Source organism: Rhinopithecus bieti, unplaced genomic scaffold (assembly GCF_001698545.2).
Source record: "Rhinopithecus bieti isolate Rb0 unplaced genomic scaffold, ASM169854v2 scaffold_11291, whole genome shotgun sequence".
NCBI classification, from domain to species: Eukaryota; Metazoa; Chordata; class Mammalia; order Primates; family Cercopithecidae; genus Rhinopithecus; species Rhinopithecus bieti.
Genome location: NW_016807158.1, coordinates 1459529 through 1473080, shown reverse-complemented (window position 1 = coordinate 1473080; position 13552 = coordinate 1459529). Strand labels below are relative to the sequence as shown.

Here is a 13552-nt window from a genome sequence, read left to right as displayed (position 1 = left end):
CTTTGCCTCATAACCAGGACCCCTAAGACTCCCATTGATTATGCCAGTCTCTGCCACTGTGAGTGAATTCTCCTATCTAGTCCCATCCTCTCCCCATGGGGCAGATCCTGGGGTTCACCCACTGAGAGATCTGCTCCAGCCTCTAAATAAGGATTCAGGTGCCTCCTCTCCCAATTAAGGTGAATGTCTCCCCTGGTGCTCTAGATCACATCCTCTCTCATCTCAGGAATTGATTTCACCAGTTAGCCTCTTTCCTCCTGAATCTTCACACTGTCTCTGCTCAGATTCCTTCTCATCTGGATGTTAGCATGCTTATCCCACCGAAAAGAAATCTCTTTATGGAGGACTTTATTCCCCAGTAGCCACTATGACACTGCTTCTTCAACCCCATAACCATTTCTCAGTCCCACTTCCTCACCTTCCGTTTATTCAGACCCACTGCAATCTGATTTCTGCCTTTGTCTTAGCAATTGAACTGCTTCCACTGAGGTCACCAGTGACCCTCCTATCTGACAAACCAATAGAAAGTCTTGTATTGTGAATATTTACATCTACTACTTCTTGAAGCTTTCTTTCTACTTGGTTCTCTGTTACTTTTCAAATGCTTCACTCATTCTACAAACCTAAGGATTTCACTTTTCATGCAACACAATTTTGCTGCATTATTTTAAGTTTTACCTGACATATATCTCTGAGCACCACACAGTAGAGCCAATTACTATGGAACTTACACACCTAAACCCAAACTCATTTTGGTGCAAACTTCAAAACGTAGTTCAAACTACATTTGAACCCATACTCCCAAAGGCACCTCAAACTTATTTTGCCCATAATCTAACTCATGAGACTCCACTCAAAGAAGCCTCTTTTTTTTATCTCAGCCAATAACACCATCATCCACTCAAGTTCCCAAGCTAGAAGTCATCATAGATTTCATCTTCTCCTTTATAGCACTTCTTCATCCCCAGCAAATCTCCGGGACTCATCAGTTCTCCGGAGTATCTTTTGACTATGTCTCTGTATCCTACCCTCCTCACCCTTCACTACCATTACTGAGCCATTCAATTAGGTCTATTGAAGTATCCACTGTGTGCCACGTATTTGCTAAGTACTGGGAATACATGATGAAGAAAATAGGTATAATATCTCCACTAATGGAATGTATGCTGTAATGGGGGATATGCACATTAATAATTATAAAATTATGACATTAATAAATATGATCTAATAAATATAATTACAAATAGTACCATATAAAGGAAAACTGCAGGATACAATGAAAAAGTATAATAAGGAAACTTGATTAACAATGAAAGGTCAGGGACATCTCTGAGAAAGTGATACTTAAGCTGACACATAAAAAAGGGTCAGAGATAGCTATGTGAAGAGTAAGACAGAGTGGACAAATGAAGGAGTTCGTGCAAAGGCCCTGTGGTTAAAAACACCTGGATTAAGGAACTTCAACAATTGAAGAGGAGTGATGCATGCACTGGCCAGGGAATCGGTAGGAGCCAATTTCTTCAGAGCCTTGTAGGTTTTGCATTTCATCTCAAGTGTCACAGGAATTCACAGAAGGATTTTCAAGCATAATCAAATTCAATGACATCGTCAAATTTGCTGTTGTTTCAGCTCAAGCAAGAGAAAATAGGGCATGAATTACAATGGTGGCCATGGAGGTAAATAGAAGTAGATTTGAAATAAACTTCGGAGATAGAAAAGACAGAAATTTGGCGGTAAGGAAGGAAAGGAAAGTGTTAAGAACGACTTTCAGGCCAGGCGCAGTGGCTCATGCCTGTAATCCCAGCACTTTGGGAGGCCGAGGTGGGTGGATCATGAGGTAAGGAGATCAAGATAATCCTGGCCAACATGGTGAAACCCCGTCTCTACTAAAAATACAAATATTAACTAGGCATGTTGGCACGTGCCTGTAGTCCCAGATACTTGGGAGGCTGAGGCAGGAGAACCGCTTGAACCTGGGAGTTGGAGGTTGCAGTGAGCTGAGATCGTGCCACTGCACTCCAGCTTGGCAACAGAGCAAGACTCCATCTCAAAAAAAAAAAAAAAAAAAAGACTTTCAGGTTCCTGTCTTAAAAACTCAGAGGGCAGGTGAAATTTCCCAAAATAAGGAACACTAAAGAGTGAAGAGTGGATTTGGGAGGAAGGACAAAAGATTCCATTTCTGTATGGAATTTATGATGCTTATAAGACACCAACAACTCAATAAAGATTTATTTAGTGTTGGTGTACAATACCAAACAGACCTGTAATCCATCTTAAATTACTTTAAAATCTTTCTAGATGGATTTCTCAAAAACAAAAAAATAATCAATGCTGTACATTCACCATTTTTTTAAAATGTCAGAACTAGATTTTTCCATTTGCAAGTATTGATAGCCTTCTACATTTTCTTTCCAATTTTTTACAGTATACCATAAACCCAGAGCAGGTTTCTCTCTTTATTCCTCTTATCTTGTTCAGAAAGTAAATAAAAAGCCCTTTATAGTTGTTAATATTTTCTTCAAGACTCACCTCACTCTGAGTTTTAGCCTTCCTAGCACAATTCTTCCTCTTCCAGTCCATTCCTTTATTCCTGTTTAAGGCTTTTCATCTTGCCTGCTTTATTTTGAACCTAACCTTTATGTAGCTGAGTTTATCAGAAGACAATATGTGCAGATTTATCCTTTTTGATAGTCATTGGGATTACTTGAAATGGTTAGATTGCTCTCTCCATAAGGAACAAAGTCAGGGGAGAAATGGCTGTTTGAAAACAATTTTACAGTGTTTCTAAGGAAAACGCTTTTATTTAAAAGATACAGAAAGGATCATTTTAAAGCATTGCAGAGAAAGCCTCAGCTCCCCATATTAAAACAAAACAAAACAAAACACTTTGGGAGGCGGAGGCGGGTAGATCACGAGGTCAGGAGTTCGAGACCAGCCTGGACAAGATGGTGAAACCCCGTCTCTACTAAAAACACAAAAATTAGCCAGGCATGGTGGCGGGCACCTGTAATCCCAGCTACTCGGGAGGCTGAGGCAGAGAATTGCTTGAACCTGGGAGGCGGAGGTTACAGTGAACCAAGATCAGGCCACTGCATTCTGGCCTGGGTGACAGAGTGAGACTCTGTCTTAACAAAACAAACAACAACAACAACAACAACAACAAAACAGATTCTGCAGGCCAAAGACGGCAGCCATGTGAAATTTTCTTTGCAAATTGAAGGCATTGCTTGGCTAACACATGGTGACATGATGTTTGAGCACTGGCAGCAGTGTGTCTTCCGCACTTGCTAAGGGACAGGTATTTTCTTAGCCTAGGTCAGTTTCATTAGGAAAAATTGCCCTTTTACCCACTTTAAGCAGCTTAAACAAATTATCTCAAAGAACTGCAGGGCTTAACCCATTTAATGAATTTTAATAAGGAATACATGAATTACCCAAAGACCAGAAAAAAAAAGTGAATAATATTGAACTAGTTCTGATGGAAATTAGCTCATGACTCTACTGGCTTACATTTACCAAAGGCTGAATTTCTGATGGAAAGCTTAGGTCTATTTTCCAGGCTCTGGGAGAATGGGAGGATGTTTAAATTAAAGATTAATTTTATTCGTGGTATTTTCTCCAACAAATGAACCCTAAATGGAGATTATAAAAGCCATGGGGCTTTTTTTCCTCTTTGGGAAACTTTTAAAAAACAGTTTCTTGTACTGAAAGGGTTTCTCACAATCCCTGAAATATTTTCAGAAATGTAGTGAGAATGTGAATTCCGTTTATTCCCTACAGTCCTTCATAAGAAAGGATAACGTAAGAAGTAGAAAGGTCTGTGTGGGTGTTCATGTGAGTTTCCTGTCTTCCAGCAGGGCATCGCAGGGACTGTGAAAAAAAAATTCTCTCCATTTATTACTTTCTCTTTTTTCTCTCTTACACATGTGATATGTGCACAGTTTTGTTCTCTCTTTTCACTTTTTTCTTTTATCGCTTGAAAAAAATTTTAGTTGTGGTAAAATACACATAACATGAAACTTATCTTACATCTCAGTGTACAGCTCAACAATGTCAAGTGTATTCAAATTATTTTGTCTTCTTTTCTTAAGTAAAACAGAACACACAGCTTTTAAAAACCAAAGGCATGGAAATCAGTAGTGAAACATATCTTTGTTTAAAAGTCATTCCTACTCCTCTTTTGCTGCTTAAAAAAAAAGAGAACTAGAAAGTGTTTCCCCAGAATCTCCATCATTTTTAGTAACTGCAGAATCCCCTATGAAATACATGATGTTGTAACAGTAATCTTCAAAAGCAGAATCATATGTTCTAGCAAGTATTTGAGCTAAAGGAGAAACTATTTCACATTCTGCAAATGGGAGTCCAGTGTGTCGACTGCAATACAGAGGGATGTTGAAAGGCTTAGTTCTGTTTGGGAAAATTCCTGAAAATCTTGAAAAGTTGTCTTGGTGGCCAGGCACGGTGGCTCACACCTGTAATCCCAGCACTTTGGGAGGCCGAGTCAGGTGGATCATGAGATCAGGAGTTCGAGACCAGGCTGGCCAATATGGTGAAACCCCTGTCTCTACTGAAAAATACAAAAATTAGCTGGGCGTGGTGGTGTGCACCTGTAGTCCCAGCTACTTGGGAGGCTAAGGCAGGAGAATTGCTGGAACCCAGGAGGCAGAGATTGCAGTGAGCTGAGATCACACCTCTGCACTCCAGTCTGGGCGACAGAGCGAGACTCTATCTCAAAAAAAAAAAAAGGAAAAGAAAAGTTGTCTTGGTGTTATTCCAAATTGACAATATCATGATGGATTACAGTTGCTCTTCATTGTATTTTGAACTCTTATTTGAATTGGGGTGATTTTAAGAAAGTTCATCATCTTTTTGCCCTGTGAAAATAAATAATAATAAAACTCTTACCACACAAATGCACACCCAGATAGGAGATCTCCACTTCAGATCTGCTGTAAAGACATTGATGTTTTTTCATTTTGGTTATCATGTGTCAGGAGAAGTAAGTTCTGAAAAGAGCACTCTGTAATTTGCATCAAGCAATTTGAAAATGGCCTTTTGTGGCACTAGCATTGGCCATGGCATCCTGTATTGCATGAGGTGACCTCAGTCCAGGATCCTAATGAGAAGGCAGTCAGCACAATGCAATGATCTGTATAGCAAATGCAGTGTTCTAAGGTTTCTCAAAATCAAGATTCCTGACAATAAAGAAAATAGTAAATATTTTCAGGGTTTTTTTTCCAAATGAAATAAATATTACCTACAGTAGATGTTACTATTGTGTTTTTATTTCAAAATGGTTACCAGGGACATATATAAATTGTTCCCTACATAGGATGATCAGATTTAGCAAATAAAAATATAGAATTCCTAATTAAATTGAATTTCAGATAAACAATGAGTAATTTTTTAGTATGAATAGGTTCCAGAAATATCAAATAGTTTTTAATAGCAGTATGTCCCATGTAGTATATGTCTCATGCTATATATGGAACATACTTATACCCCAAAAATTATTCATTGTTTTCTCTGAAATTCGAATTTGACTGGGTATATGTTTAATCTGGCAACCATATTTCTGCAGTTCATTAAAAATTGTATTTAGGGCTATCAGGGGAACCTGCACCCAATATTTCAACGTAGATTCTTTCTATTTTCCCTAAGTGTTGGGCAGTCTGAGAAATAAAGAGAAAGAGTACAAAGAGGAATTTTACAGCTGGGCCTCCGGGGGTGACCTCACATTTTGGTAGGTCTGTGATGTCCCACCTGAGCCACAAAACTACTAAGTTTTTTTGTTTTTTGTTTTTTGTTTTTTTTTTTGAGACGGAGTCTAGCTCTGTCACCCAGGCTGGAGTGCAGTGGCGCGATCTCGGCTCACTGCAAGCTCCGCCTCCCGGGTTCACGCCATTCTCCTGCCTCAGCCTCCTGAGTAGCTGGGACTACAGGCGCCTGCCACTGCGCCCGGCTAATTTTTTGTATTTTTAGTAGAGACGGGGTTTCACCATGGTCTCGATCTCCTGACCTTGTGATCCGCCCATCTCGGCCTCCCAAAACTACTAAGTTTTTATTAAGGACTTCAAAAGGAAAGGGAATGTATGAACAGGGACGATGAGGTCACAAAGATCACATGCTTCTGAGGCCAATAAAGATCACAAGGCAAAGGGCAAAGCAAAGATCACAAGGCAAAGGGCAAAATTAGAATTACTGATGAGGGTCTATGTTTAGCTGTGCATGTATTATCTTGATAAACATCTTAAACAACAGAAAACAGGGTTCAAGAGCAGAGAAACAGTCTGACCTTAATTTCACCAAGGTGGGGTTTTTCCCCACCCTAGAGAGCCTGAGGGTACTGCAGGAGACCAGGGAGTATTTCAGTCCTTATCTCAACCGCATAAGACAGACACTCCCAGAGCAGCCGTTTACAGACCTCCCCCAAGGAATGCATTCCTTCCCCAGGGTATTAATTATTAATATTCCTTGCTGGGAAAAGAATTCAGTGATATCTCTCCTAATCGCACATCCGTTTATAGGCTCTCTGCAAGAAGAAAAATATGGCTCTATTCTGCCTGACCCTGCAGGCAGTCAGACATTTAGTTGTCTTCCCTTGTTCCCTAAAATCGCCGTTATTCTGTTCGTTTTCAAGGTGCACTGATTTCATATTGTGCAAACACACATGTTTTACTATCAATTTGTACAATAGTGGTCCTGAGGTGACATACAATCTCAGCTTACAAAGATAACAGGATTAAGAGATTAAAGACAGGCATAAGAAATTATAAAAGTATTAATTTGGGGAACTGATAAATGTCCATGACATCTTCACAATTTATGTTTAGAGATTACAGTAAAGAAAGGCATAAGAAATTATAAAAGTATTAATTTTGGGAACTGATAAATGTCCATGAAATCTTCACAATTTATGTTCCTCTGCCATGGCTCCAGCCAGTCCCTCCATTTGGGGTCCCTGACTTCCCACAACATCTCTCCCTTTCTTTTTATATAAATGTGACATGGTGACGAAGCCTTGTTCGTTCTCTCGATTTTGATTCAGGATCCTTTGGCTCCTCTGGCACACTAAAAACAAATCAATTAAACAGAGAAACATAATTCCAAAATTTACCACAGTGGAGCCCCCAACAGACTTAATCCAAGTCGTGGGGTTTAGTCCAGAAAGACTTTCTGCCACCTGATCTAATACCTCAGCTCCAGGAACAATGGATAAATGAGCTTGAGAGGCTTCAAAAATTTGTTTCTTTAGTTTGGTTTTGTCCAAGGATAAATCATCTTCCCTACGTTCTAGAAGGTGTCCTTTGACCATTTCCCATGAATGATCAGTCTCGTAGGAATATGGTGTGATACAGAAATCAGAAGTATTCCAATCGCACTGCATTTGCATGCAATGTTCGAGATTCATAAGCCAATCCCCAAGCCAAATAACAGACTGTCTTAAATCATTAATGTGATTAGCCAATTTCTCTGCTGCAGCTCCAGCCAGTCCCTCTGTTCAGGGTCCCTGACTTCCCACAACATAGGGCCAGGCACAGTGGCTCACATCTGTAATCCCAGCACTTTGGGAGGCTGAGGTGGGCAGATCATGTTAGGCCAGGAGTTTGAGACCAGCCTGATCATCATGGGGAAATGCCATCTCTACTAAAAATGCAAAAATTAGCCGGGCATGGTGGCAGGTGCCTGTGGTCCCAGCTACTTGGGAGGCTGAGGTGGGAGGATCACTTTAGCCTGGGAGGCAGAGGTTGCAGTGGGCTAAGATCACACCACTGCACTTTGGCCTGGGGTGACCAAGTGGAACCCTGTCTCAAGAAAAAAAATTGTATCTAGTTGACATGTAGATTCAATTTACATTTCAATAATGAAATCAGTGTTGTCTTTTTTCTTCTGTAATTTTCAAGTACCAGGATTTCCTGCCTAAACAATCTGCAATGTGTGTCTGTTTCTCTGCCCATCTCACTGTGCTCTTAGATGCAGAGTTACAAATATATTCTAGTTTTATTTCTGGTTCCAAAGAAGACAGATTTTACAGGTGTAATTCAGTTTTGTGTTTTATATTAAAATGCATCTATTTAAAATAAATTTTAAAATGCATCTAGTTTCTATAGTAGCTACATCTAAATTTTTCCATTTATTCTCTTTTTTGTTTTATGTTCTTATCCATATTTCATTTAACTTATAACTGTATCTTGAGCTCTTTTGCTTTTGTCATAAGACTAAAGCTTAAATAAATACATTTGCATTTGTACACACACAAATGCACACTCAAACACACAACAAGTTGCTCAGGATAAAAGTCAATAAATGATCAGTATGAAAAACATGAGTCAGGTCATTATAAAAAAAAAGTTTAATCCTACCAGAGAATTATAATATACAGCTTTCTTTTTTTTTTTGAGACGGAGTCTCGCTCTGTCGCCCAGGCTGGAGTGCAGTGGCCAGATCTCAGCTCACTGCAAGCTCCGCCTCCCGGGTTTACGCCATTCTCCTGTCTCAGCCTCCCTAATATACAGCTTTCTATAGAAGTAGGGGAAATAAAGGCCAGAAACTAAAACAAACTATTATTATTACTACTATTTTAAAGAATACAGCTCTTTTTCTATAAACTTGGTTTTGTAATGGACTACCTCAACTCAGAAAGGCTGAAGAAAAGGTTGTCTGTATCTCTGTTCCTGTTTCCCTATGAAGATGGATGATGAGGTACCCCAAAATTAATATTCTCAGATGAACCAAGCCTAGAAAAATGCTTAGACTTGAGAAAGGCTAGGACGCCAAGTGAGGTATAGTAGTTTCTGGGGGATGAAAGGAATAGTGTCCCTATGATCTGTGAGGCAAGCAGCAAAGGCAAAATTTAGCAAGCAGTTTTTAAATAATCATGCCCAATAGAGATTATTCCATTCACAGTGTGGAGATTCAACACACAATACACGTATATGCAAAACTTCCTAGATCACGGAAGTCTTATCTTGCTTTTGTGATCTATGCTCTACCAGAATAATTTCAGAAATAAGCTCAATATAATAACCAGCATGTCTCTTCAAGGATTTGAAAGTTTTGATTTGGTTTTTAATGCTTTTTAATTTTAATTGAAATAGATTAGATTTCCTAGAGGGGCCATCCCCACAAAACATACAAGACATTTAAAGCAGTTTGACCCACAACTTCCCATGAAGTTGAGCAGAAAGTTGGAGTTTAATCACATAGAAAATTTGACCTTCTCTCTTCATCAGGACCAAATTGAGTATATCCAAAATAAATGTTTTTCATTCATCTTAATTTAAATGTTTGTAGCATGATTAATAATTTGACAAATAAACAAAATAGCATTATTTTAGGAAATTATTCTGATGCTCTCTCTTACCACATGGAATTCCTTACTCTGCAGCAAGCAACTTCTTTTTAACAATGATTCAGAAAGGGCTACTATTGCTTCAGAGACTGAAGCTTCTGCAGTACAACTCAGCATTAGAAATATTCCAGAAACTGCCATCACATGAGCAGTAAAGGAGCCCTGGGTTGCATCAATGGTCTGAGGTCAGACTGAATGAATCAGCCTTAGAAGAATGAGGAGCCCAAGTACCCGTGATAAAGGGCAGTCAAATTAAACACCCTCTCTCCTTGTCTCTTCTCCGCCAGGCTCCTGCTTACACCATTTTAGTTCTGACACCATAACTCCTGAGAGGGTAGATGATTATACATTTTCTATAGGAGGGAAAATCTTCTTTTAAGATAACGTCTCATGTGGAGATGAGAGCACCATTAAGAGGAACTATTTTCAATACCTCTGTATCAAAGTCTAAGAATCCCAGCACCCATCAAATGTGAAATAGCAAATACTCAAAGTCTGTTTGGACATTGCAGGAAGAAGGTGACGACACAAAGAAAGTACAGGAAATAATTGAATATTTTGACATTGTGAAAATATATAAACAACGTCTTTTCTCAAAAGTACTGTTGCTGGCAATTCCATAAAACAGCAAACAAATTTTATATTTCACTGAAGACAATGGTTAATCAGCCAATAGGTTAAAATTTGTTTCACTTTTAAACCCATGGTCGAATTGTTTTCATTGGTATTTTACAGAATGAGTCAAGGAGATAAATGTGTTTATTTATCTGTAATTTTTACTGTCAACTCTTTCCCGAAAGGATGCAATTAAATCCTTATAAACCATACAGTGAACATAATTTTTTTATTAATTGGAAAGAGAAATAGTGAACAGTGTATGTAAGACAGAAAGAGAGCTAATTTTACCAAGCTTCTTGGGTAAGATGGTTATTACCCCTAAACATTAAACTTTTTTTTTCTTTTTTTTTTTTTAATTATTATTATACTTTAAGTTCTAGGGTACATGTGCATAACGTGCAGGTTTGTTACATATGTATACTTGTGCCATGTTGATGTGCTGCACCCATCAACTCATCAGCACCCATCAATTCGTCATTTACATCAGGTATAACTCCCAATGCAATCTCTCCCCCCTCCACCCTAACATTAAACTTAACTCTAGGTTCTAAGGAAAGCTTAGAAACATGATGGATTATATAGTTTAACTTTTTTTTTTTTTTTTTTTTTTTTTTTTGAGACAGAGTCTCACTCTCTTGCCCAGGCTGGAGTGCAGTGGTGGGATCTTGGCTGACTGCAACCTCTGCCTCCTGAATTCCAGCAATTCTCCTCCCTCAGCCTCCCAAGTAGCTGGGATTACAGGTGCATGCCTCCACGCCTGGCTAATTTTTATATTTTTAGCAGAGACAGGGTTTCACCATGTTGGCCAGGTTGGTCTCAAACACCTGACCTCGGGTGATCCGCCTTTCTTAGCCTCCCAAAGTGCTGTAATTACAGGCGTGAGCCACTGCACCCAGCCCAGTTTAACTCTTTTCATAAAATTAATCATCACTTATTCACAACAATGCATTGTGGTACAATTACTATTTTTGCCATGCTGAGTTGGATTCCTTAATGTGTGTAGATAACTATGTATCCCGATTTCTACAGATATTTCCTACAAATGGAAAGAGGAATAGTTGTCAACTATGCCCATTTTGAACAAGTCTGTTTTAAAGATGAAAACATAGTATGTGGCATGTTTTCAGTATTCATTTTTATTAGGGATTTTGTCAGAAACTACCTGATATTAACTGAAGTGAAAATTGTTGAAAGAAGGAAGATACATGAAAAGATATGATTTTGTTCTATGTGCTCGATTAAGTTTTGGATTGTTAGGACCAGCATGTGGCAGTGCCCTCTCCCTCTATTTTAAGCTTGTTTTTATCACCTTTAAAAAATTGATTTCATATGCTAAAATCATAATTTTTAAAAAGGGAATTAATCTATCCTTTACTTTTAATTATCTTAATCATTTGAATCACAACAGGGTCGCTCAAATCATTATATTTTGTGATAATAGAAAGAGATCAATACATTGGGTAAAAAAGGCTTCCATGATACATGGTTCATTCAATTAACAAACATTTTGAGCTCTTCACACAAAATATTTGCTAGTACTGGGACACAAAGATGGAAATCTGCCCCATCTCAGTGGAGAAACACTCACAAAAATTTATAGTGGAACCTGATTCATAATGTAGGTATATACATTATTTTTAAATTTAGGAATAATGAAAGCTTATTAATTGATTTTTAACCACATAAAGCAGGTAAATAAAACAAACATTTCTTATACTAAGCAAAGATATTTACCTCTGAAATCAAAATGTATGTCAATATCCTCTCTCTCTCTCCCACTCAGGCTGTGCAATAGAAATCCCTAAGGGTAACTGAGTTTCGAACCTTGTCAAGCCCTGACCATTTGATATATGTTCACTTGCCTTCTCTGTGCCTTAGCATCTTCAGTTGCCCAATAAGGAATGTTCTTAGAATCATTACTACAATTCCAATGAAATTATTTGATTTTGAGCTCCTTGAAGAAAATGATACAGCCAGGCAGAAGTTTGTTATTGTTATTGTTGGCTATTAACTAATTTTAAATCAATTACAATTATCTTAATATCATGCCACCCGTAAGTGGCAGTGGGCAATATTTTCAAAGTTCAAATATTGTTTTCTTTATTACAGGTTTCTTTTCTCCATGGAAAACTCCAAAGCCTGTAAGTTGGAATTATTATGCTTCTTTCTTTATTTCTACTTACTATTGCAAGTTCATTAAATAAAAGTTGAATTTGGTGACCTCAAAATCTCTTTCAACTCTAGAAGTCTGTGATGTCAAAAAAAATAAATCCTCTGTGTCGCTTTGTCTTGTGTCTGTCCCACAAGTACAAGAGTCACTCATCTTACCTTCCTATAAAAACAATTCTGCCCTTTTAAAATATATACTTGCAAAATGAATATTAACACTATGCAGCCTAATGTAATGAAACTACTTTAGAAACCTTTTGTTTTTCTCCTGTCCACAATACTATGTAGTCTTCATACATGGAATTTTTAGAAATAATACAAACTATAGGTCCAGAAGTCTTGACCTGCAAATTAAATCTAGTCCACAAAAAATTTAACTCTGTGTATATTGACATTTACATTTTAATATCTACAGAGCTACATATGTGTATGTGTCATGTGTATCTATGTTAGCTTTGTATATTTGTGTATATATAAAATATGTATGTGTATATATACATATAATGTGTGTATATGTCTTTGTGTGTACATATGTGTATATATATACACACACACGTATATTTAAGCTCTGTAAACTGTATATATATTCTGTCACACCTGACAATCACTCAAAATGGTGCTTCTGAATCTTCTTCAGATACTGGAGATCTCTACCATCATCTGACTACTCTAGGCCTACTTCCCTATGAAACATGCTAAAATGTCTGTGCCAATATAGGAAGCTGGTGGGTTTTAACAATCTTTTTGCAGAGCTAGGCTAGCCAAGTTGGCTTAGCAGTTAGAGATGGTCTTTACTTGCTGATAGATTGAAACTATGAATTGCCCAAGTCCCAAGAGCTGGGACTGGTTTTCTGGGATCCCATTTTATGTGTTAGAATAGTCTACCCTAACTGGATATGTGAAATCCATGACCGGAAGAGGCTGCAGCAAAGCAGAACACTCTCCCTGAGCAGGACCTCATTTAGGATTTGACTCATCTGGTCCACAAAGAACATTAGATGGGAAAACCAGTCCTATTTAAGCTTAGCAAATCACTTAAAGATGCATGTGATTTTGAAAAGAGATACTTTTTTTGTTTGTTTGTTTGTTTGTTTCTTAACGTTTATTTTAGATACAGGGAGTACATGTGCAGTTTTGTTACATGGGAATATTCCGTGATACTGAGGACTGGAGTAAGGATCCCATCACCTAGGTAGTGAGTATAGTACCCAATAGGTAAATTTTAGCCCATGCCCCTCCACCCCAAGTAGTCCACAGTGTCTATTATTCCCATATTTATGTCCTTGTATGCTTAATGTTTAGCTCCTACTTATAAGTGAGAAAATTCAGTATTTTATTTTATTTTATTTTATTTTATTTTTTTCCCCATTAATTCATCATTTATATCAGGTATAACTCCAATGCAATCCCTCC

The 13552-nt window shown here is 37.9% G+C and overlaps 1 protein-coding gene across 2 annotated transcripts in view; it reads left to right on the top strand.

The window, feature by feature from the left end:
- Positions 1 to 13552, top strand: part of MAGI2 (membrane associated guanylate kinase, WW and PDZ domain containing 2) — a 1515811-nt gene that overhangs the window by 1304726 nt on the left and 197533 nt on the right. For both annotated transcript variants that reach the window (XM_017880419.1, XM_017880418.1), the window contains exon 11: positions 12080 to 12111. In XM_017880419.1, coding sequence (XP_017735908.1) covers positions 12080 to 12111 — 32 coding nt within the window. The remainder of the gene's footprint in view (positions 1 to 12079; positions 12112 to 13552) is intronic.